Source organism: Periplaneta americana, chromosome 6, assembly GCF_040183065.1.
Source record: "Periplaneta americana isolate PAMFEO1 chromosome 6, P.americana_PAMFEO1_priV1, whole genome shotgun sequence".
NCBI classification, from domain to species: Eukaryota; Metazoa; Arthropoda; class Insecta; order Blattodea; family Blattidae; genus Periplaneta; species Periplaneta americana.
In genome coordinates, this window is record NC_091122.1 from 17,876,008 (window position 1) to 17,902,061 (window position 26,054).

Below are 26,054 nucleotides of genomic sequence, written 5' to 3' on the forward strand. Positions count from 1 at the left end.
ACGTAGTAAAATAATGATTTCACGGTTTACACATATCTCTAACAAATAGACACATTTACGTATAACATTAGCTCACTCCCTGTCATACTTAGAGAAATCACAATATTAACGGTCAATAGATGCAGTATTAGTATCATTACGTAAGTATCCATCTGTCTTTTGGTTGTGTCCTTCATTGACAGCAAGGGAGTCGGTCATTTGTTTTTTAGATCACACTTTTGTTTGTAAGTCAGTCTTGATAATACAATTGTCCTAAAAAATTCAAGTAAATTGGTGTCAAGAACTGTTATTTCACTCATTATTTATTATATCAGCCACAATGCACACTAACACTTCAACTGAACACAACTGACGAAAAGGGATAACTCGGAAACTACTTATTTTAAATGTCAAAGCTAGCTTCTTGCGAGCCTTGCGACCAGGGCAGTTTAGTTAGAAAGGGATGGAAAATCTGCAGGGTGGGTTACACAGAAGAATGAGTGTGAGAAACCAGTCTGCTTGGAAGCTGGTGTGTGCAGGCCTCTTGTTTACTGCTGCATCACAAATCATCCTGAGCTGCTGCATCACAATATTTAACGCGTAAATATAAATTCTATTAAAATTAATAAATAATTTTGTCCATAGACTGCAGGTTTATTATGAAATTATTATTAACTGGGGAAGCTGAGCTTTTTAGCTTACATTGACACTACGCCACTGATGGCAAGTACCTGACATGTCATTCACTCAAGTGTCCCCCTCTAGTAGTGATTCATCGTAATTGTAGACTTTCTGCTGTCATAGCCTTTAGTGCATCATAGGAGGTGATCTGCAATGCACCACTACGATGATGGAGTAATGGTGGAATCCCAACAGAGGAAACAGGAGCACTCCGCAAAAACCTACTACCAAACAGTCTTTGCCCATTACAAATTCAACCAGATTATCAGCGGAAAGTCATTCATTTAGACATTTGGCTAATCGTATGTCCATAGAAGAAGAAATATGAAATTTATCATTATTGGTCAAATACTTAGGCACTTGACAATGAAGCCATTTGCCATATATGAAATCTAAAATTAATTAGTCTCTTCGAAACAAATGTACAGCTTTATTAAAATGTTTGTTGATACAAATACAAAAGTAGCTTAGTACAAATGTGATGGAATAAAATAAAATTCTTCTGACTGATACTGAGCATGTAAAACGTCTTTTACCCTGATCCTCTCTTTTTCAAAGCTTGATGTCAAGTAATGATGAACTATTATAATTCAAGATTTGTCATCATTTTTCAATTAATTGTTGTGTGTCCAGTGAGAGCTTGTCATATAAAAACTTCGTGATTGAATTTTGCTGACAGGAATTGCGTAATTTTGTTGAAATGGAAAACAATTTTGTATTAAAGTTTGGATTAATCAATCAATCTTCTTAATGTATTCAGTTGTTTGCTGACAACATAAAGTCCACTATAAGTCTATTCTGTTTTTGTTTTTCATGAGAAATGAGGGGTATTTTGATCGGTGTTCATTATAGATGCCTGTTACTTGTAGCCAGAGTTGGGGTGTAGTCAACATACACTGCAGGGCTGTGTCTTCTGCATCTGGTACTGATGATTTTAATTTACTTCTCTTGTGGTTTATGGATGGACAGTATAAAAGAATGTGTTCCAGATCTTCATCATGATTATTATACCATAGACAATTAGGAGTATCAGAAAGATGAAATCGGTGTAGGTACAATTGAGTGACAATGTGACCTGTTCTGGCTCTTGTTAAAAATGTTTGAACATGTCTGGGAAAGTTTTTGTACATTTCCAGGTCATTTGGTTTCTTTTGTATGGACTGTAAAATTTTTCCTTTGTCAGAAGAGAGCCAAGATCTGGATTAAAAGTTTACAAGAAGTTTTTTTTTTTAATTGGGTTATTTTACAACGCTGTATCAACATCTAGGTTATTTAGCGTCTGAATGACATGGTGATAATGCCGGTGAAATGAGTCCGGGGTCCAGCACCGAAAGTTACCCAGCATTTGCTCGTATTGGGTTGAGGGAAAACCCCGGAAAACCTCAACCAGGTAACTTGCCCTGACCGGGATTCGAACCTGGGCCACCTGGTTTCGCAGCCAGACGCGCTGACTGTTACTCCACAGGTGTGGACTACAAGAAGTAAAATGTAACTTGCAACACCATACAGACACTATTTCTTTGGTTTCATATTTAAGTCTGTATGTAGGGGAATGAATGAATCAAGTTTCAGCCCAATAAGATTGGTTGTGCTTCATGCACTACGAAGTAGATATATTTTAAGACTTAACACTGTGATGGTGTTTTTATGCAAAAAATGTTATTGTGGAATCTCATATCATTTAATACTCTTGTGCCTAAAAGCTACAAGTACGTTATATCATTTTTGATTTCAGCCTTACTTAATTCCTCCAGCTTCAATAATACTTGAGAACAAAAATAGGAGCATTGTATATCTAGTGAGTGTACACCAAGCATATACACGCACATTGGTCTGTAATGCTGAAATAGGAGACAGGCAATTACACCTTCCCTTTCTTTACATCAGGGCCGAACTTGTACGACATGATATTTAATGAAGTAATGCACAACCTGCAATCTTACATGGAATAACAATTTATTCTTCATTTTCTAAATTCCTCGTTTGACTGGTTTTGGCGAGACATATACCTTCACAGGCTTGCAGAGGTCTATAACACAGGGGTCGCCATCTGTCTTTGCGATGCCTGCAGCACCGCCCTTCCTGCCTGTCAATCCTGTCCCCAACCCCAGCCCACTTTCCACATCAGTCAGGTCCAGCGCCAGGCTGACATCGATGGTGCAAGCCTCGGTCCACACTTGGTGGGACACCAGCACTGTTGTGAGCAGTCTGAAGTCGGTGTCGGATGTGTCGCTTGTCACGTTGTTTCCCTCCGAGTCTGAGAGGAGCATGGGGCGGAAGTCAGAGCGCTTTGGCACAATCAGCTGTGTCTGCTGATCAGGGTACTTAACCTTGACACGCAGAGTGGCAGTGTTGCGCACATTGCATACTTCTGCGTCGAGGGGCACGCCTACTACCAGACCAGCTGTGAACTTGAGTGCTGCATCGACCTCTCCTGTTGGTTCTGTGATGACAGCCGTCGACATCCGTACCTGCAGATAGTAAGTGATATTTTTTATCAGAACATTAAATCTTGTGCAAATATTTATTGTGACAATCATGGCTCTGAATGAGTGTTGCCACTGCATATTTTCGTGGAATTTCCATTATTAAATTAATGTACCTATATATAAATTCAGGAAACAATATGTGTGGAATATCCACGTATATACGGTATACATGGTAAGTTTAATATGTATCTAAATTCTTTTACACTCGATCATGCCGAAATGTAGTAATTATACACCCGGTAGCAGCCCTTTAATGGACCTCATTAAAGTACACCTATTCATTAAAGTTCAGGTGTTCTACCAATCAGAAAACACCATTGTAGCAATATGAAAGCGCAAGTATCGATTATTCTCGGATATGCAATCGAAAGGCAACTAGCAAAATGTCACGCAGGCTGGAAATCCAATACTGTCGCAGAAGGTTATGTTCTGTTACTATAATAATTAGCGTTAATTCTAAATAATATTCAAATAAACTCAATTTGTCATCTCGTTTTTCAATGTCGAATTCAATTTCAAGGTTATATCAAGCTTAACGTTTATCTTACTCTCTAGATTATATCAAGGTCGTCGACATTCGTTGCCCGGAAAAAATCAATACTTTCGCGTCTGCATACATCTCACAATTTACGAGATTGCACAAGGTCAGTTCGCTCCCCAGTCACATAAGAGTAACATGAATACTTATGAATAATTTCAAGTTAGAAATATGGTCGAGCATAAAAAGTTGTATGAAACTTGCCTATAATGGTAATTAAGACGCTCGTATGAAAATTATGAAACTCGCTTGCGCTCATTTCATAAACATCCTCGCGTCTTAATTATTATCATTATAGACTCGTTGTATAATGGACTATTATTTCACAATTTAAGTTAAATATTTTACATTTTTCTACTCAAAGTGATTTTGTATGCATTCATTATCAAGACTTCTCAGATGGAAAATAAACATGGAAAGCACTTACTGCAATGTTGGGGCGTGGGGGAGGTGCAGGCGACGACACCTGAAGAAGGGGCAGAAGACTCCGTGCTACAGGTCCTGGTTTCGTATCCTCCAGCTGGCCCATCTCCTTGAAAACTGATGCAGTAAAGGGTTCCGGCTGTAGACCCTGCTCGCTTAAGTACCTGCATCATGAAACAGATCACTTCAAACAGTGTACTATATCTGCAAGTATTGTTATGCAAAGTGAAAAAAGAAGAGAGAACCAAAGATTCGGAATATTTAAAAGAAAAAAAGTATTATTTATAAAAAGCTAGAATGTTGGTTTGCACTGATAGTTTTCCTATTTTTCAGTACAGTCCAGTTAGATCTTTGCAATTCACAATGTGAAAAAAAAAATAATACAAGTTTTTAACGAATTCCAGCAATATTTGTTGTTTTATCCACGAAATCTTAACAATAATGTATTTTTAAGTAATATTTTCATAATTTCTGTCTTTTTTTTTTCAATGGCACATTTTGTTCCGCCATTTTGTCAACAAATGAAAGACAGATGTGTATTGAAATCTATACGAATTGAAAAAGGCAAAGATAACCCTATACATGGTGTTTCAGAAATATTTTGACAAACCTTGTGGGAATGTTTCTCACACCAAAACAAGAAAAAAAAGTTCATACATGTCCGAAAATCTTTAGTTTTTTAGTTATTAATGAAAGAACATAATGAAAACTCTGTTAGATATTGTCAGCTTGCTAGCAAGTGTTGCAACGTTAATCAATTCAGAAACTCATAACAATGAAAGTTCACATTCAACGCGTTTTGAGATACAATCCAACAACTTAAGTTTGTATCATTTTGTTAGATAATCGAATGACGTTATTGATACAAGTCTGCTGATGCACCCATTGTATCCTAGATGGCTATGTGTTGCCAAGGGTCCATGATCCCACTAGTGCATGCGTGTGTGGAAGCAAGAGAACATCTTGAACGTTTGTTAAGAGTTTTGGAATTGATTAAAGTTGCAACACTTGCTACCAAGCTGACAGTATCTAACAGATGTTTCATTATGTTCTTTCATTAATAACTAAAAAATTAAGGATTTTCGGACATATGTTTATATGAACCTTTTTTCCTGTTTTGGTGCGAGGAACATGCCTCCAAGGTTTGTCGAAGTTTTTCTGAAACACCCTATATACACCATGAAGGTGCTTGAGGGGCATGAAGGTACAGCTGCTTTCTAGAATGAGGTCAGCACCATATTCTGATTGCCTAATCCTGAGAAAGACCTGAGGCTGAATGAATCTCAGGATTCTTGAAAGTTTTGGCAACGAGAAAATATCCTCACCACTCAACTCAAGACCTTTCAGTCCATAGCCAGTTGTTCTATCAACTGAGCTACTGGGTTACAATATAAATTGTAAAATCTGAAACTGATGTTGAAACTGCTGCCTATGCCACTATTATCATGTTTAAACCAGATTATACAACTTGCATATAATTTTAAAATAACACCGAAATCTTGAAATTTTAAGATGAATTTTCTTTATAAATAGACCTAAATAGCTTCACTTTCATGGGACTTCATTCATGAATAAATGACACAAAAACTTACTAGTTCAAATTATGGAAACTGTTAAAATTCTTTCTAAGAAATGTTACTAAATCAAAAGTAGTTAGGTTACCTAATTGATTTATGGCACTGTACTTTAAAGCTTTATCCTGCAACTGTAAACGCTTCTTTGCACAAAATTAGTTACCTAAATAGTACAATTTATAAATCGAGTGAAATGTCTTATTTTTATGTGCAACCCAATTTAATATTTTTATTAAAATGTACAGTAAATGATTTAAGCCCGTATGCACAGGCGAGTTTGAGACCAGTCTTGACCTATTCTTGGTCTTGGAGCAGTCTTGAGACTAGCTTGGCATTGACTGTGCATACGGGCCTTAATGTATGTATATCATCTTAATTTAATGGTCACAAGACAGATTTTCTGTACAAATAAATCATTGCAGTGCAGCCTTACACTTAATTATCATACGAACCTTTGTGTATCCTCCACTTGCTCCAGAAAGTGCTCACACAGCGCCAGGGCTGATGAGTTGCTGGCCCTCACGATGTACACAAGTTGAAGGGCCAGGGCCTTCAGTTTGAACTGCTTCACAGCTGCCAGGTCCTCCTCCTTCAGCCCCACAAACAAGTGCTGCAGCCTGCAGATGGATTTTAACATTATAAATGTCTGCATGAAATTTATATTTCTCTTAAGCCAACATTTACCAAGGAACACAATGTGGAGATAACTGAAAAGAAGTCAATTTTAATAATACAGTGGAACCCTGCTTTTACATTCCTGCAATTAATGTTTTCCCATCATTTACAACGCATTTTCTTGTTCACTTCAGTTTTCCTATTATTATCATTATCATTATCATCATCATCATCGTCATCATAATCATCATCATCATCATCATCATCATCATTATTATTATTATTATTATTATACATTTTCTCCCTTATTTATGCTGTCGTAATTTCAAATTTTCCGCGCTTAACATTATTTTCGCCAAATGAAAAAAAAAAAAAGGGTGTCCATGTGAAAAATTGGAACATAAAATTAAGACTACCAACATAAATTTTGTTATGAATACAGTGAAATTACGCAGATTCAAGTATAAAAAAATTGTAATCACGTATCCTATCCTAACCACCTTTTATTTATTTATTTATTTATTTACTTATTCATTTGTAGCATCAGAGACAGTGAGGAGGTATCTTTCTGCTACAAAAGGAGATGATTCAATTTTTTATAAATTATATATGAACTAGAGAAGCAAATAGAAAACTTGAGACTTAAGAAATGTAAACAGTGAAAAATACCACACTTCTTTTGGAAAAAGGACTACTGTCACGTTTCATTTTGAAATGTGTGATAGAGATTTTAAAGTGATTAAAATAGTATGTACAATAATTTACCTTTTCTAAATTAAATATGTAATAATTATAATATTTAATATAGTCCTGTGTGTTATAAAAGCTCCAAGCATTAATTACAAATTATTCTATATGTACTGAATATTGTATCCTTACTCTTCTAGTATGCATAAACCAATTCCTATAATTTACAATTTTCCTCAATTTACACCATTTTTCAGAGTCCCTTGAAAAGTGTAAAAGAGGGTTTAATTGTATTTACATCCAACTGATGGGTACACTGAATAGAACTTCACTTATCCATTCAATGCTTTGCTTCCCAGTATTGATCCCTTTTTAAATTACCAGTAAGGCAGTAGATACAAACAAATGCATCACCTATCATTTCAGGTGTTTACATAGCATGTTGTGTAGGAATAAAAAGTGTAATTCATATAGATTTATGATGACACAACATTTCATGCAGAGTGTCACAAGGAATGTACTTGAGGCAGTGCTGCAGCAGTTGAGTGATGGAGTTGCGGATGATGTTGCCCTGCTGTGTGGCGAGTGTGGACGGATTAGCCCACAGCCTGTTGGACAGCAGCTTGCCTATCAGCAGCTGGCTGCCGATGTACAGCGCTGAGAACTGGGCCGCCCCTGCCACTGCACTGTCGATCGTAGCTAATCTGTTCAAGTCCCTCTGTGCAGCCTCCAGCAACTCCTCCCTTATCCGTGGGTTGGGGGCCGCCTCCACACGGGCCAGCATCGAATCCAGAAACTGGGCCGTGCCAGTCTCCACTGACACCAGATCTGCAGATCGTCTGGAGCCACTGAGCTGTTGGAAAGTAATAAAAACAGGGATGAGTGATAACTGAGTTATAGGGAGTGTGATATGAATATCATATCCTAGCTGAAAATACCCTACACACTCCTTATCCTTTCTCATTGGCTGAAGCATAATAGTACATTATGCAACGAGCCTATAATGATAGTAATTAAGACGCGAGTATGTTTGTTTATGAAACGAGCGCAAGCAAGTTTCATAATTTTCATACGAGCGTCTTAATTACCATTATAGGCAAGTTTCATACGACTTTTTATGCTAGACCATATTTCTAACTTGAAATTATTCAGAAGTACTCATTTTATTCGTATCTGACTCAAGAGGGGAAGTGACCTTGTGCATAGCTCGTAAATTGTGAGATGTGCGCAGACGCGAAAGTATTGATTTTTTCCGAGGAACAATAATGTCATTGACCTTGAAATAATCTAGAGAATAACGTGAACTAATTTTGATATAACCTGGAAATTGATTTAGAATTGAAAAACGAGATGACAAATTGAATTTATTTGAATATTATTTACAATTAACGCTAATTATTATAGTAACAGAACATAACCTTCTGTGACAGTATTGGATTTCCAGCCTCCGTGACGTTTCCCTCGTCTTTTGATTGCATATCCAAGAATAATTGAATACCTGAACTTTAATGAATAGGTGTACTTTAATGACATGCATTATAGGGCTGCTACCAGGTGTATAATTACTACATTTCGACATGGTCGAGCATAAAGAAACAAGTAGTATTGTCACACTGCAAAACATCTATTTACAAATCTTCGAGAAACGTTTTCAGCATCCCTGATACAGGAAATATGATTCTATCATGCTGCCTGTCTGTCTATCTGAACAGAAATTTTTCCTGAACTAATGCATAGAGGTTTTACAAACCCAGTTTCACATCAGTTTATTGGGGAATGACACACATGAATTTTTTCATATCCAGTTTTACAAGTCAATTTATTGGGGAATAACACACAGGAAATATAATATGTTCACCACTTTGGAGTAGTGGACAGCATGTCTGGCTGAGAAACTTAGTGGGGCCTTGGATCGAATCCTGGTTGGGACAAGTTGTCTGGTTGAATTTTCCGTCAACCTATTAAGAGCAAATGCTGGGTAACTTTCGGCACTGGACCCCAAGTTGTTTAGGAAAATGGGATAAAATCATTTCACTCCACAGTGGCTCAAAACCAAGGACCAAGTACAGTTGCAGGGACATTATTGGCCATTGTATGTGGAAAGATGTTTTATAGCACATATAAGAAAATATGTACACCAAAGCTTAGAAACAAGTACATAATCTCAACCTTATAAGCACTCACCCTAAGGGCTGGCACCAAGTTGGGCATGGTGTCACGCAGGTAGGAGTAGTGCTTGAGAGTGTGCTCCTCGAACAGCTGCAACATGGTGGGGCAGTGCTGGGCTGAATTAAACACGAGGATCAAAATGCAGATGTCTGTGTTCATGTCAGGAAATCAACTGACCTCTCATATGAAATACAATCATCTGACAAATAAATGCAGAAAAAATAACTCACACAGATGAACAAGAAATAGTATTCTAAAATCATCAAATAAATACAAATAAATCTGTAATATAAAATATACCTAATATAGTGATAAGGAGCAGAAATGGGTTTATTTATGCAGAATTATCTCTAGCTGTAAATTCAGGAACCTTATGAACAAAATATGCTCACAGAAAACAGAACTCGGATACATATGAGGGAACAGAAGGGAGGTAATGTTGACAGTAATATAAATCTTTGATTAGATTACCCCCCTTTGATTTGATTACCTAGTTGGGTTTTTCCGAGGTTTTCCCCAAACCGAAAGGCAAATGCCGGGTAATATTTTGACGAATCCTCGGACCTCACCTCATCTCACTACATCTCGCCAAAATATTGTAAAAAATTGCACAAAATTGTAAAAATTGTACAAAATTACTAAATTATAAAATTATAAAAATTTGTAATTATTGTTGTTGTTGTCTAGTGCCTTGCAATTGGCAATGAAGCCATTAGCAGTCGTGCTTTCCAATACTTTTGAACTGTAGTTTCTTCTGATCTTAATGCTTCACAGGTCTTCAAGTGATCTACATTCATTTCAAATTGTAATTGTAATATTGTAAAATTTTGACTTGTTCCACATCTTAAAGCTTCATTGCTCATGTAAGATCTATGGAATAAAATAAAATAAATGAATGAATGAATGAATGAATGAATGAATACCAACAAAAAGGACTTGTAATATTAATCCTTTGCATTCATCTAAATTTAAAACTTAAGCCCCCAGAGTACCTTTGCATGAAAACTAGGTTTCTATGACTTTAGTTAGTATTTCTAGGATTTTCTACTGAAATTATCAAGCACTTCTAATGGTTTTTTGTATTATTTATGTATTCTAGATCTCAATTTTTTTCAGATTTGATGATGTTTTTATCCAAAAGACGTCAAAAACATGATTGTCAATTTACTGACACAAAGATAATTGTTTACAGTACATAACGAGCTCTTAAATTTCAGAGTCAGAAGTAGGGCAGTGACAAAGGAATGGCAGAATAGCAATTGAAAGACAAACCAAAATACTTTTAGAGAAAATCTCCTCGTAGAAAAAAGAGAGAGAGAGAGAAGCGCTAATTTCATGAAAATTTCTATTACCCGTGAGTTCTGTTTCAGCAAAGTATATTGACTGTTTATATAACTAGACAATAAGGATACAGGCTGGATCCTCCACATCAGGTTCAGGAGTGTCAAAAAAGGGATGAATTGCCAGAAGTTCTGGAACAAGTGGGAGTGTAAGTTCTGGATGAGCTTGCCCAATCTTCTGCAGACAGCGCCACGTTGATCTGCGATCCTGAGAGACAAGCAATAAGAAAAGAAAACACATTAATCAACATTAATTAAAATCAGAGGAGTTTTGTTTGATTTTATGGAATGGGGGAATATGCAATATATTTTTTATTCTTTAAGCAGATTCTATGATCCTTAATTAGGGGGGAAGGAACTTGGTTTGATTACAATATCCTTTTTGCAGAAAATAATATACTAGTACTTCAATTTTTTTGTAAGTCATCCTAAAACGGATTTAACACAAGTTTGAAAGACGTTTATAATACAAATCAACAACTTAAGCAATGAAGGGGATAAGGATAGGGGAGAATTTAGTATGTATTGAAGTTACAACTAATATATTATTTATTATTATTTATAAAATAATTTGTTTTTTACTGCAAACTTCCGACTATCCACGTTAACAGGGATCTAAATCTGTGCAGATAAAGGAAACAGACCAATAATCAAAAACAAGTAATTTTTTAGAAAATTAAACATTTACGTAGATGGCATAAATACTATGAAGTGCAGAACACATTGCACTATGACACTTTACTTCCATTTTGCTTTCATGAAATAATCGTCCAATTTTATTCTCTCTCAAATTGCCAATAATTGCATTCTTTCTCTCTTTTTCCTCACACTCTCTCTGTTCCAAGCACACTGTAGCCTGAAGACTTATTATACTTGTCGGTGTAATTGAAGTCCAAGGATTCGCTATGATATTACCTGTCATTTGCCTTATAGTTGGGGGAAAACCTCAGGGGGAAAAAAACCCAACCAGATAATCAGCACAAACGGATACCAACTCACGCCTGAAAAAAGCCTCAGGTTTCGTTTCCAACTCACTACCATCTGAGCTTACAGGTTTTCTTTACACACAACTATGTTCTTAAATTAACATGTGTGGCGGGCAGAGGACATTCAACAAGGGATTTATATTGATGTTATTTCTTTTAATTGTACAGCAAACTTTAATTACCTCTCAGCAGAGGTGATTTGGACCAGCATGGGTAAAGGGTGTGAAAGGATGGAATATCCTCAGAATAAAACATTCTAAGCTCCATTCACAACAGCACTTTTCATGCTCCATTGCCTCTCTCTTCTTTTTTAACAAAATTAAAAAAAGGAAGAATTCCAGTCAGAAAACTGGCAAACTCAATGACCCAGGCACATATAATTGGGCATTTGCTTTATAATAAAATTTCCTCTACAGTACAATGTTTAGGAAAGGAATGTTCCACTATTCCTCTATTGGACCATTAGGTAGATGTTTAAGTTTGATACAAGCGTATGTACCATATTTACAGGATTCTATATTGATGGCTAAGTGATATCTCATATCTACAGAAATAGTAATTTAGATTTAGTTTAACTATATTATTATTTTGAATAACTACGTTTATTATTATTATTATTATTATTATTATTATTATTATTATTATTATTATTATTCCTAAGCAATATCAGTCTTCGTATTCCTGCTAAGGGTTTAAGATATCATAAAATGTTTTACAATAGAAGTTCTAAATCTCTCTCTCCGGTCTGCAGATGTATAAAATATGCTAATCTCCATGGATCAAGCTTGGATCCATTTAATGTGTAGTATATATTTTGAAGTTTTATATCAGTTTTCATTTATATCTTTTGTTTAAATATGTATTTTAATATTATTCTCGCTCATTATGCTATGTAGTTTAGTCATCCATTTTATCCCGTCCATTCATTGTCATTATTGTCGTATTATAATCTTGTATATCTTTGTAATATTATTTTATATGATTCCATTATTTCATTTGTAATAATTTAATTATTTCTTTGTACTTTTATTGTAAATTATTGCTAATGTTTTTGTTACATTGTTTGTGCTGAACTGTAATTGGCCTCTGGCTGTTGTACAGCACACTAAATATAAGTAAATGAATAAAAATAAATTATTATTGTTATTGTTATTGTTGTTATTATTATTATTATTATTATTATTATTATTATTATTATTATTATTATTATTATGTTCACAAAATTGGAAAGTTAACTAATATTAAATCCTCGAGTAGAATATCTTGCAAAGCAGAAACATATATAAACAGTTTGTCTATTTTGAGAGAAATTAATTTTTAAAACAGTTTTCTGATTCACCTGCAAATTCACAGATACAAGGTATCACCACAGTCTAGTATATACAGTCACGAAGCTTGAGTTGTGAAGGTGCTAGGAACAATAGACTGTGCCGGTACTATTTCACTTGTCTGTAATGAGGCGATATTAGCGATCCTAGTGGTTAGCAACTATCTATGGATGTATATTTACTACGTACTGAGCTTCGTGACTGCATATACTAGACTGTGGTATTACTTCTTAGCCATCGGTATAATACAAAGAATCTGTGGAATGAAAACAAATCTTAATCTTAGGAATTTGGAAATTGAATGTATTAAAATTTACGAGTTTCAGTCCAGTCCACACTCAAGTGAAATACAATCTATTATGTTAAAAAAAGAAGAATGAATACACTTGATTAGAAAGAGTAGCACAGTTATAAAACTACACAACTGTACTAACAGTTAGGCTCACGAAAGATGTTAGAAAAAAATTGAAGGTAATAAAAATTCAGGAAGTACTGTGATCTTCTTCAACCAAAGAGAAATTTTGAATATGTCCCTAAAAATACATGATTGTAGCTTCTCTGATGTTGAAACAGGGTTTTTAGCACATCATCTGTCAGTGAATACAGATTCTTTCTGAATTATGTGATGGATTTTATTCATATTCAGAATCTGCAAGCCCAATGTAACCCAAACTAGTAACATGGTACTCATTTAAAAAAACTGGATATAAAATGGAATTTGAGTCCATTACACATATTTACATGAGTTTCAATTGAACCAGACATGTTTAACCCTGAGTAAACTTATTTCTTCTTACCATTGGATACTTCTTCAGGTTATCCAGTAGACTCTCTACACACATCTGCAGACAGCCTTTGCTTGACAGTCGACATGCTGACAGCATCTTGTGCAGACCTTCTCGAACATCAATTGAGAAGTCCTGTCAACAGGTAATAAATAAGATTTAATAATTACTAATATTATGGTTGTTAGTTTTTGGACAATTAAACTCTCCATACTACAGCTAGAGTAGTGCAATTCTATGCTACAACATAAATTACACTAAGGAAGTAACAAACCCCAAACAGAGGTGAACTAGAGGAGTCTCATGTCTTCAGTTTGTCCTTGAATGGTAATCTCACACATGCTGAATGCATCTAAAGGGAGTTCCATGTCTAGTGTCCGCTTAAAATCTTAAAACAATGAGGATTCTATGGGTCAAAAAGTCCAATTATTGATGTACAAGGCCTGTCTAAAAAGTATCCGACCTTTAGCCAGAAAAAATATTTCAAATACCTGACGGGGTTGGGACCCTAATCCCCTTCAAAGTAGGCCCCTTGTGCTTGCATACATTTAGCCCACCGATCCTTCCACTGCCGGAAACATCTCTGGAAGTCTTCTTTTGGAATGGTGTTCAGCTCCGTCGTCGCGTTCTGCATTATCTCTTCTCTACTCTCAAAATGGGATCCTTTCAGTGGTGTCTTCAATTTTGGAAACAACCGGAAGTCGCAAGGAGCCAGGTCTGGAGAGTAGGGAGGTTGGCGAACGGTTGTAATTCCATGTTTGGCCAAGAAAGTGTGGATCAATTGGGATGAATGTGCGGGGGTGTTGTCGTGATGCAAGTGCCAGTTGTTCGCCGTCCACATGTCTGGTCTTTTGCGCAGAACTGCATCACGGAGTCGCCGGAGAACATCGTGATAGTACTCCTTTCTCACCGTTTGTCCTTCCGGTGCGTATTCGTGATGCACAATTCCACGGACATCAAAGAAAACAGTCAGCATCACCTTGATTTTGCTTCGCACCTGCCACGCTTTCTTCGGCCTTGGAGACTCGGGATGCTTCCATTGCGACGACTGTCTTTTTGTTCCTGGGTCGTACCCATACACCCATGACTCATCTCCAGTTATCACGGTGTTCAGAAACCCAGGATCAGTGTTGGCGGTGTCCAGAAGGTCCTGTGCAACGTCACGACGGAGGTCTTTTTGTTCCGGGGACAACAACTTGGGCACGAATTTCGCAGCCACTCAGTTCATGTTCAAATCATCACGCAAAATTGCATGTGCAGAATCTTTACTCACTCCAACCTCTTCGGCAATCTCCCACACGGTCAAACTACGATCTGCCATCACCAAATTTCGCACCCTCTCAACAACAGCTGCACTCCGAGCAGTTTGGGGCCTGCCACAATGCTGCTCACTCTCCGCTGATGTGCGGCCATCTTTGAATCGGTTGAACCACTCCTTAATTTGTGTTACACCCATCGCATCTTCCCCAAACACCTGCTGAATCTTACGAATTGTATGACTTTGAGAATCACCAAGCTTTTGACAAAATTTGATGCAGTATCTTTGCTCAATTCGTTCAGTCATCTTGCGAGAAAACTAAATCCGACAAACACTTAGAACAGCACCTTACTTGGCGACCACCAGCCAGTGACTGGCACAAGCGAATGCGGTGAAAAAATTCAAGCATGCGCATTACGGTTCCTCCTTCCACCGTGCACAGTGGCACTGCCTTAGAATCACTACTTTGCGCGGGAAAATTTAAGGTCGGATACATTTTAGACAGGCCTCGTATGTGGTGGTTGTGGAAGTGGTGAAAGAGACGGCAGTGAAAGTGGTTACTGTAGTGGTTGTCAAAGACACTGCTGCAGCAGCAGCAGACATAGTGGTGGTAGTGGCTGTGTCAGCAGTTATTGTGGTACTAGTATTAAATTTGTAAATTTGATGGTGGCAGTAGAGATGAGTGGTGTATAAACATGGTGGTGACAATGAGGATGGTAGTGGTGATAGTGATGGAAGTGATAGTAATGTTAGGGTTGATGGTGGCAGACGGGAAAAGTGTTCCTATTTGGGATTGTGCTGGCAGTGAGGATGGATGATACTGGGGATGGTGGTGACGGGTTTGATAGTGGGAATAGCGATGGATCATTGTAGAAGAGGTGGTGGTAGTAAGCGCGGGTGGTGAGTGGTGTTAGTTGGGTTGGCAGTAGGGGCAACATTGGCACTGATGATGATAGAGACAGTGGAGGTGGTAGTAAGGACAGTATTGGTACTGATACTGATAGAAGGGTTGCTAATAGGGGTAATGGCAAAGTTGGGAACATTGAAATTTATGTTAACGGTGTCAGCAAAGATGGTGATAGTAGTGGCAGTTGGAGTGCTGGTGGCACCAGTAAAACAGGTGATGATGAAAGTGGAGTTGGTGACAGCAGTTGTAGTTAAGATGGTGGTGATAATTATAATGGTGATGCTATTACTGGAAACTGTTATATATGCTAACTGACTTTATAAGATATCTAAATGGATGAAGTGTAGTGGCAGGAACAAGTATACTGCTGCTCATGAGGAATCTTAAAGTTATTAGAACATAACACTCTTCAGAGAGCTGATTAGTCTTAACCTAGTAACAAATTACCTTAAGAGCCCCCAGAATGGTCTCTAGTTGGTCCTCTCTGAGCACTGTGTACTTGCTGATCTTCGTCAAACTGTCAATGGCTTTCAATCTGACATCTTCTATCTCATCGTTGAACATGTCGACCAGGAAATCAAGCGACATCTGTGCGAACTGAGGGTTGTTTAGAGACAAGGAGCAAAGTGAATCCACAGACGCATTGCGAACCTCTACAAGAAAAATGAAGGACAACAATGTATATGTTTACTATGTACCTACATAAAAACATTACCACACAAGTTGTATCAAATGAATGCAACCACCTTGCATAATCTAGTTACACCAACATGAACTGTATAGACTCATTTATCTCACTCCTTCTTTCCACAGGGGTTAGTTATTGCAATAAACTTGAGGTCGCAATGTAGAAGACTTCAGCCAAATGGTCTGTTCCTTCTGAGGAAATGAAGGAAGCTTTAATTTTTCCACTAAAATTTGTTGGGTTTCTTTTTACACTTTTAAACATATAGATTAAATATAGAATATAATCTAAATTTAACAGAAGAAATACTGAAATCAGAAGTAAACACTGAAATACTAAAACAATTGTCTTTAGAGACAATTAATATTAGATACCATCCACAAAACTGGCTTCATTTATACACTGAGGGATCCTTGATCTCCAGAGAACAAGGTGCCGGTGCAGGTGTTACGTGCTGTCTCTTCTCACTTTATAGATCTCTTGGGTATGGAACAACAAGTTTCGATGGAGAAATCATTGCAATAAGTGAAAGTCTCAGGAATCATCTATGCCACATCAATACATTTAAGAATGCAGTTATACTGTCAGACTCCAAAGCAGCTATTCTATCTATAGTCTCTAAACACACACCTTCATCTCACACAGCAGAAATAACTAAAATGCTCTCTCAATTAATATCACTCAATAAAAGAATTGTATTCCAATGGATACCATCCCATTGTGGAATCCTGGGAAACGAGAATGCTACTTACAGACCTGTTACTAAATCTACGTATTACTCTGTGAAAAGATTTATTAAATCTACATACTTAGACTTCAACAAACAAAATTTGATAACACAATCTCAAGGGAAAAAATGGAACTCTCTGCATCACAATCCACAGTTAATTCCCGATTTACCACGAAAATCGTCTGTAGCTGCATTTAGATTGGTAACAGGCCATGATTGTTTGGCCAAACACCTGCATAGAATTGGAATATATCAGTCCCCTAACGGCCCATTGTGCAACTCAAAACAAGAAATGGATTCGGAACACCTCAAAATCTGTGCTTCAGTGGCTGGCCATGATAATATCTTCGAAAAATATTGGAGTGCAAGAGGTCAGATGACTTTATTGTCAAACGCCTGGCATTAGAAAACAACAACAACTTTTCGAGAAAGAAAATAAAGTCAAATATATCCCTTGCTACAACATCATTTTCAGGATCTTGCAGAGATGTAATAAAATGTTGTACACTCATGAAAATAAAATAAAACAATATTTATTCAGTAGTTAGAAAGAGAAAATTCTACACCAAGACAAGAGGGCAAAACATTTAATAAAATGTGCCAATATTATCAAACAAGATGCACTCTGTCAGTAAACATTTTTTTGTCAAATAGTTCTAAATTTCGACTGATAATTTACCTTGATACTCGTCTTCTAGACCATGTACGAAGGCCCCACATGACCCACTGCTCATGAGACTCACTGAGTCTGCATCCACGAGCTCCCTGGGGGCGTCATCAGCCCATTTCTTGCCACTTGCCCACTCTCCTGAAGTAACTGACTCCCATGCACGTTCATGTGCTGAGCATTTTTTCTGCAACAATCACGTCCTGTATACTAAGTTACCTGTAAATTCCCTTGTTTCTTTCTCCCACTTTCTGTCAGAAGATTATGATAATGGCTGTATGGCCAAAAAATACAAAAAAAAAAGAATAATGACATGCATATACAAAACCTACTTTGAAATAGGTGGGACCAAATAACTATTACAAACACTTAATAAATTACTTGGAACTTTTTCATTTACTGCCAGTGACTTTTTTAATACATAAACATACATTATCAAAAAGACTAGAAGAATACGCAAACATACACATTCCATGATGAACTAACAAAAGTACTGTATGACTATGTGAAAGTATACAAGGCACTAGAATGCATATGGAATATTAGATAAATAAATCTAAATAAATTTAAAACTGAAAATATATATTCAGGTTAAATAAATCTGATGTGGCTGTTTGAGAAATTTCAGTGTTACGAAATGCATATCTTGCTACAGTTATGGAATACAGATCTACATGGTTTTGAATTAAAGAATTATCTTTTGAGTTTGAAACTGCATGTGCCTTCAAAACACAAAGTAACTTATTTCCATTAAGCTTAAGAGCACAATGGAATAAAAATTTTACTTACTTACTTACTTACTGGCTTTTAAGGAACCCGGAGGTTCATTGCCGCCCTCACATAAGCCAGCCATTGGTCCCTATCCTGAGCAAAATTAATCCATTCTCTATCATCATATCCCACCTTCCTCAAATCCATTTTAATATTATCTTCCCATCTACGTCTCGGCCTCCCTAAAGGTCTTTTTCCCTCCAGCCTCCCAACTAACACTCTATATGCATTTCTGGATTCGCCCATACGTGCTACATTGGTCGTGCCAGAGAATCAGTCCCATTCCGAGGCTTATTTGAAGGATTCGTAACAAGCTGTTTTTTACAGTGAAGGGTTGTTAGCCCTTCGCCCAACCCCAAGCTGGAGGACCACCCCTCATTGGCTGTCCGCGACTGCTTATTCAATATATTCACAGCTACCCTCCATATCTGGAGGCCGTCTCCTAGATCCGCAACCTGAGGACGCGCCATGCCGTGGAAAAATTTTACTATGGTGAATAATAAAAAATTTGAGTGACAATGAATTAAGCAATTTCGAAATAACTATTCTAGTGATGAACATTTAATATGTGATAAAACAAACGAGTAACCTAACCTGTGAGTCTTCACATTATGGAGGAATGTTTTAAAAATGGTTCCCAACTGATTTTGCTATCATCCTAGAACTTCGTCTGTATAAATACGAAAAGGATTTGTTAATAATAGGGTGCTCATAATAGATTGAAGACACAACAGTAACAAATTGCACCATATGCACCAAAAATGAAATTTTAAACAATCAACACCTTTTACTTTGTGTGGACTAAATCCTAACAACAGGAAGAACAAATAAACAATTAATCGCCATTAGCTATAATCTTTTCGCTGTAAGAAAAATCCTAATATAAACAATAGTACGTGACTGAAGTGAGGCTTCATTGGCCACTATTTGGCACCATAGATTCTCAGTACATGTCCCCCCCTACTGCTGTACATTCTGTTTCATGTTAAACATTTCCCATTACTCGTCAAGTAGGCCTAACCTCATTACTATGCATTCATTTGTTTAGGAAATATTTACTTTATAATTACTCTAATTAATACTCTCATAACTTATTATATATATTTAAGACTATTTGTTTTTCTCCGCTTTTGTGAGGGTTTCCACTCTTATGTTTAATAACCACACACACTGAGGATGCAGAAGCCATACTTCAGTACCACGAGCTAACATGAACGACAAGCTCAAGGGACGCCAGCTTGTTACAAGAACAGACTACCTCGGTATTACTGTTTGTATTCATCCGCGTTCATAGTACATAACAAAATATAAAAGTAGCTTTTCTTTTACATAGTGTTTTACATATGAGTGAAGTTATATGTTTCATTGTATTTAACAACTAGAATTCAATTTTTTATTTTCAAATAATACTTTCCAAATACGGACTATATTTTCCTGCGTCGTGTGAGTGTTTCGACTGTGAGCCAATCACGGGTATGACAGCCACATGCTTGTGTTTACATTAGGATTTTTCTTACAGCGAAAACAGTATAACTATAATCTTTTCGCTGTAAGAAAAATCCTAATGTAAACAGCAGCACATGACTGAAGTGAGGCATCATTGGCCACTGTTTGGCGCCATAGATTCTCAGTACGTGTTCCCGCCTACTGTTGTACATTCTGTTTCATGTTAAACATTTCCCGTTACTCGTCAAGTAGGCCTAACCTCACTACTATGCATTCATTTGCTTAGGAAACATTTACTTTATAATTACAGTAATTAAATTATTTTTTAAGTCTTATGTCTTCACAATGGACAGTTGAGGGTACAGAAGCCATACTTCAGTACCACGTGCTTACGTGAACTACGGTACGAACTCAAGTGACGCCAGCTTGTTACAAGAACAGACTACCTCGGTATTACTGTTGGTATTCATCCGCGTTCATAGTACATAACAACATATAAAAGTAGCTTTTCTTTTACATAGCATTTTACATATGAGTGAAGTTAAATATTTCATCGTATTTAACAACTAGAATTCAATTTTTTATTTTCAAATAATACAAGATTGTGGTTTCCAAATACGAACTATATTTTCCTGCGTCATGTGAGTGTTTCGACTGGGAGCCAATCACTGGTATGACAGCCACGTGCTTATGTTTACATTCGGATTTTTCTTTCAGCGAAAACAGTATAGAACATTTTATTGTAACTAAAAATTACGCAAGAGAATGCAGGCTCCTACCCTAGTTATGTTTGTATTCATTTAGTTTACTATCATGTGGTGTCTGAATGTGCTAGAATTTTTACACGAACTTACCCTCATGTTGGACATCAACTTCTTGTCCAAAGTCTGTTGAAGGAACTTGGGACTCACAAGGGTCATTGTACCAAGGAACTGCGCTGCCAAAGTGCGGACCTTCATGGACAGGTCATTGATCATCAGGCAGACTTTGCCAAAGGCATCATCTATTAATCGAATCTCCTCATCACTCTCAGCCAATGTGATAGAACTGGACATGAAATTCAATACATAATATCCATTAGTGCTGGCGTTCCACAAGGTTCTATCTTAGGTCCGATATTATTCAATGTATATACTTCGGACATCTCTGCAACACCAACTGCACAAATTGCTATGCATGCAGACGATACAGCTATTTATGCAACCCATCGCAACATTAACATAGCCTCAAATCACCTTCAGGAAGCCTTAAACATCATATGCCCTTGGCTTGAAAATTGGCGCATCGCATTGAACTACAATAAATGTGAAGCAATGATATTTACTTTGTGTCGTCCTGCTAATCCTCCATGCATAAATCTTTCAACCAACGTGATACCGTGGAAACCAAAGGATGGAGCTGTAAAATATCTTGGAGTGCACTTAGATCGCTGTCTATCATGGAAATATCACATCAACAACAAACTTAAATTGGCCTACTCAAGACTCACTAAATTATATCCGCTCCTCAACAAGAAATCATCTCTAAAGCTACAAAATTGCATGCTACTTTACACATCTCTATTACGACCTCTACTGCTTTACGCCTGTCCTGTCTGGGGAGGAGCTGGAATAAGTGAAATTAAACACATCCAGTCATTTCAAAATTAAGTCCTACGAATTTCACTCAATTCTCCTTGGTTTGTCCGTAACAGCCAACTACACAGAGAAACTGGTATTGACACAATCAAACAGTTTATTCATTCACAAGCTAAGAAGTTCTATAACAACCTAGAAAATGTTCCAGGCGCCATCCACTACTCTCTCAGAAGAAAGTCCACATTTCCCACCAGAATCAAGAGCCGACTTCCAATGGACCTCGTATTATAATCAAAATTTATCATCACACCAACCTATGTAAATAATTATTTATTAACAATTATTTTTGTTCATTGAGGAGCCCAATCTAGGGTGCCCTCAATTCAGTATCATGTATTGTATTTATATTTTATTTAGAAATGATTTGTACAGCGCTAAATGCGCTGATCGATCAATACATTATTTAAAAGTAATACATTATATGAATAAGATATTGATCAATTCAATAAGACTGCGTACCTTCGTAAAACATAGCACTAACTATTAAAATCATGTAACACAAAAGAGCCATGATTTATTGTTCATTTTTTAAATAAATTTGTACATTCTGTTTATCTGCATCAGCTCACCTTCTAGATATCCATATACTATAACACAATTATCTATTACCGGTATTTTATTATTATAATGGAGTTTCGATTATCATTGTACCCCCTCCTATAATCCTTAGAGAGGTACACTGTACCAGCAAAACTTAAAATATTCCGTAAAATCACATGACAGACTTCCGCAACAATGAAATTACTTTATTTAGCCTGTAATTACAAAAGTAACCTTTATCACCTGTCACTGTGAGGACAGATACGAAATGCAACCATTGTCCAAGTCATCTGTTGGCTTTTGCTTAGCGTGTAATATGTCTAATAGCATGTAATGAATCTGATTTCTTTTCGAAATATACCGAAAAAAAGAACTACTCACTTTTCAGGGTAAGTCTGCCCAAGTATCCAAACCAGCTTCAGTGCCACCTGTCTTACAATCTCGTAATCATCTTTGAGTGCAAGACACACTTCTGAGTACACAGATGAATCCAGTTTCAAACCCCGTTCATGAACTGTCAGCTACAAAAGAACACAAGCTAACTCATCATATGTGCAATACTTTAGTTTCTTTATTATGTTCCAGATGAAATTCTTCAACTATTATTCAAAAGAAGTGCATAAAAGTATGCCTAATCATTTAACTTTCTATCCAAACAACAAAATAAATTTTCGTTATGTGGATTGCACACAAAACGCATTTTTTATAATTCCAAAACAAGATATCTGACTTCGTTTATAAATGGTACTGTTTAAGTGGATGTAATTAAATTTGTAAAATTTTACATGTAATAGTTATAGACGGTTTTATATTGTAATCAATTCTAATATTATTGGTATGTATTTTTATTTATTAAAATTAGTATCTAAAAGTGACAGGAAATATTAGTGGTTTATAAAAATATTCTAACAAGAAAGCGACTCAAACAAACCGACAAATATTCAAGAGTTGATTACAATCTTCTCTTTATAATTCAAGGGCAGGAGAAAAATGCTGAAACACAGTAACACTCATCCTATAATGCGTTCATTTATGATAATTAAATTTTTATCAAGTGAGGCATTCTCTCTCTCTTTCCCTCCCCCAGTCAGTGTAATTTCATTATAGTGTTTTCAACGAAATCCTTTTCATGCCTTTCTTTCATTTCTGATCACAAAAATATGGGAGACTTGATCAAGACAAATTTTAGTGCAATTTTTTGGGATGTGAAGTCAGGATTCATTGATGAAATGGTTTATATTTATAAGATAAAACTATACATTTAATTATATTACAAATATGATTTGGGTCACAATACTGAGTACAATAATATTTTAAAATATTCATGTTTCTTAGTTTTAATACCGCTGATTAAGGTTCTGACTGATATGTACATATATTATCAGACAGTAAATCTCACTTGACGATATGTGTCAGAGGAAGAACAATTTTTTGTATGTATCTGAAGTCTGATTAGTGTAATATGTAGCTAGTTGGCGATGTATGCAATGGAGGAGAAGAACTGGCCATTCTACCCCATTATCTCTAGGCCTAGTTGCCTCATAGGTGGTGCCTTATTAGTATTACTTGTGAGGTTCAGACCTGTCTTCGGACAGTTGACTGAACAACAAACAACTTAGTTTTAACTTATCTATATTTGTCAACAGGATGCTGCATCTTGTATCTTGCTATGCAAACTGAAAAAAAAAATCTTTACAATCATATGTTCATACAGTTGCACCAAAGATTACAGGGTCATCGAAACAGAATTGTGTTGTTTGGTATTTACAATATTATCGATGTTACTGACAGTTTATATCTAAATAGTATATTGCATTTGGCGAGTATTATTATTATTATTATTATTATTATTATTATTATTATTATTATTATTATTATTATTATTATTATTATGGAAGGAGTCCATTATCGTACCTATCTTTAAGAAGGGGGACAAGACTAACTGTAGTAACTTTCGAGGAATATCACTTTTGTTGACGTCGTACAAAATTTTGTTCAATATTCTTTTGAGAAGATTAACTCCATATGTAGATGAAATTACTGGGGATCATCAATGTGGTTTTAGGCGTAATAGATCAACTATTGACCAGATATTTTGTATTCGACAGATAATGGAGAAAAAATGGGAGTATAAGGGTACAGTGCATCAGTTATTCATAGATTTCAAAAAGGCATATGACTCGGTTAAGAGAGAAGTTTTATATGATATTCTTATTGAATTTGGTATTCCCAAGAAACTAGTTTGATTAATTAAAATGTGTCTCAGTGAAACGTACAGCAGAGTTCGTATAGGTCAGTTTCTGTCAGATGTGTTTCCAATTCACTGTGGGCTAAAGCAAGGAGATGCACTATCACCTTTACTTTTTAACTTTGCTCTAGAGTATGCCATTAGAAAAGTCCAGGATAACAGAGAGGATTTGGAATTGAACGGGTTACATCAGCTGCTTGTCTATGCGGATGATGTAAATATGTTAGGAGAAAATCCACAAACAATTAGGAAAAACACAGGAAATTTACTGGAAGCAAGTAAAGAGATAGGTTTGGAAGTAAACCCCGAAAAGACAAAGTATATGATTATGTCTCGTGACCAGAATATTGTACGAAATGGAAATATAAAAATTGGAAATTTATCTTTTAAAGAGGTGGAGAAGTTCAAATATCTGGGAGCAACAGTAACAAATATAAATGATACTCGGGAGGAAATTAAACACAGAATAAATATGGGAAATGCCTGTTATTATTCGGTTGAGAAACTTTTATCATCCAGTCTGCTGTCAAAAAATCTGGAAGTTAGAATTTATAAAACAGTTATATTACCGGTTGTTCTGTATAGTTGTGAAACTTGGACTCTCACTTTGAGAGAGGAACAGAGATTAAGGGTGTTTGAGAATAAGGTTCTTGGGAAAATATTTGAGGCTAAGAGGGATGAAGTTACAGGAGAATGGAGAAAGTTACACAACACAGAACTGCACGCATTGTATTCTTCACCTGACATAATTAGAAACATTAAATCCAGACGTTTGAGATGGGCAGGCATGTAGCACGTATGGGTGAATCCAGAAATCCATATAATGTGTGTTAGTTGGGAGGCCGGAGGGAAAAAGACCTTTAGAGAGGCCAAGACGTAGATGGGAAGATAATATTAAAATGGATTTGAGGGAGGTGGGATATGATGATAGAGAATGGATTCATTTTGCTCAGGATAGGGACCAACGGCGGGCTTATGTGAGGGCGGCAATGAACCTCCGGGTTCCTTAAAAGCCAGTAAGTAATTATCATCATCATCATCATCATCATCATCATCATCATCATCATCATCATTATTATTATTATTATTATTACTTTTAAAAACTAGCAATCAAAAAATATATAGGAGGTTCAGATCAATATGGGAGTCAAGAGGATCTAAAAAAAATTAGCTCAAATATGGGAGTTACCAAAAAATACGGCAGAGCTGGTCACTCTAAGTGGCCCACATAAAAAATTTACCCCATCCTTCATTTATGTTTTTATATAGCAAGGATAGCTTCAAAAACTACCTTAAAAGGTCTACACTTCATTGATATGGTAGTATGATCATATAGACAAAATTTTCTAAGAAATTCAATTTCGACGTTTTGAAAGGTCAGCTCACCATTGTTCTGAAGGCAGCACTTCGAACACGGGCATCTTCACTGTGGGTGTAGTCTCCCACGTACCTCATCATGGACTGTGCATTGCTTTCCGATGGTCCACCCACAGGCAGCAACTCTCCAATCAGTTCCAGGCATTTGCACTTTACATAGTGACTTGTGTCTGTCAGGTACTGAAAGAGACAAA

General features: G+C 36.4%; 1 protein-coding gene across 1 annotated transcript in view; it reads right to left on the reverse strand.

The window, feature by feature from the left end:
• Positions 1 to 1,066: 1,066 nt before the first annotated feature.
• The window catches only part of IntS4 (integrator complex subunit 4), a 32,357-nt gene continuing 7,369 nt past the window's right edge, over positions 1,067 to 26,054 (reverse strand). The window contains exons 5-16 of the mRNA XM_069827624.1: positions 25,870 to 26,040; positions 22,617 to 22,756; positions 20,913 to 21,105; positions 17,854 to 18,028; positions 16,207 to 16,412; positions 13,607 to 13,729; positions 10,568 to 10,703; positions 9,171 to 9,304; positions 7,508 to 7,839; positions 6,137 to 6,301; positions 4,115 to 4,274; positions 1,067 to 3,131 (exon numbers count right to left, since the gene is read on the reverse strand). Coding sequence (XP_069683725.1) covers positions 2,631 to 3,131; positions 4,115 to 4,274; positions 6,137 to 6,301; positions 7,508 to 7,839; positions 9,171 to 9,304; positions 10,568 to 10,703; positions 13,607 to 13,729; positions 16,207 to 16,412; positions 17,854 to 18,028; positions 20,913 to 21,105; positions 22,617 to 22,756; positions 25,870 to 26,040 — 2,436 coding nt within the window. The 3' untranslated portion in view covers positions 1,067 to 2,630. The remainder of the gene's footprint in view (positions 3,132 to 4,114; positions 4,275 to 6,136; positions 6,302 to 7,507; positions 7,840 to 9,170; positions 9,305 to 10,567; positions 10,704 to 13,606; positions 13,730 to 16,206; positions 16,413 to 17,853; positions 18,029 to 20,912; positions 21,106 to 22,616; positions 22,757 to 25,869; positions 26,041 to 26,054) is intronic.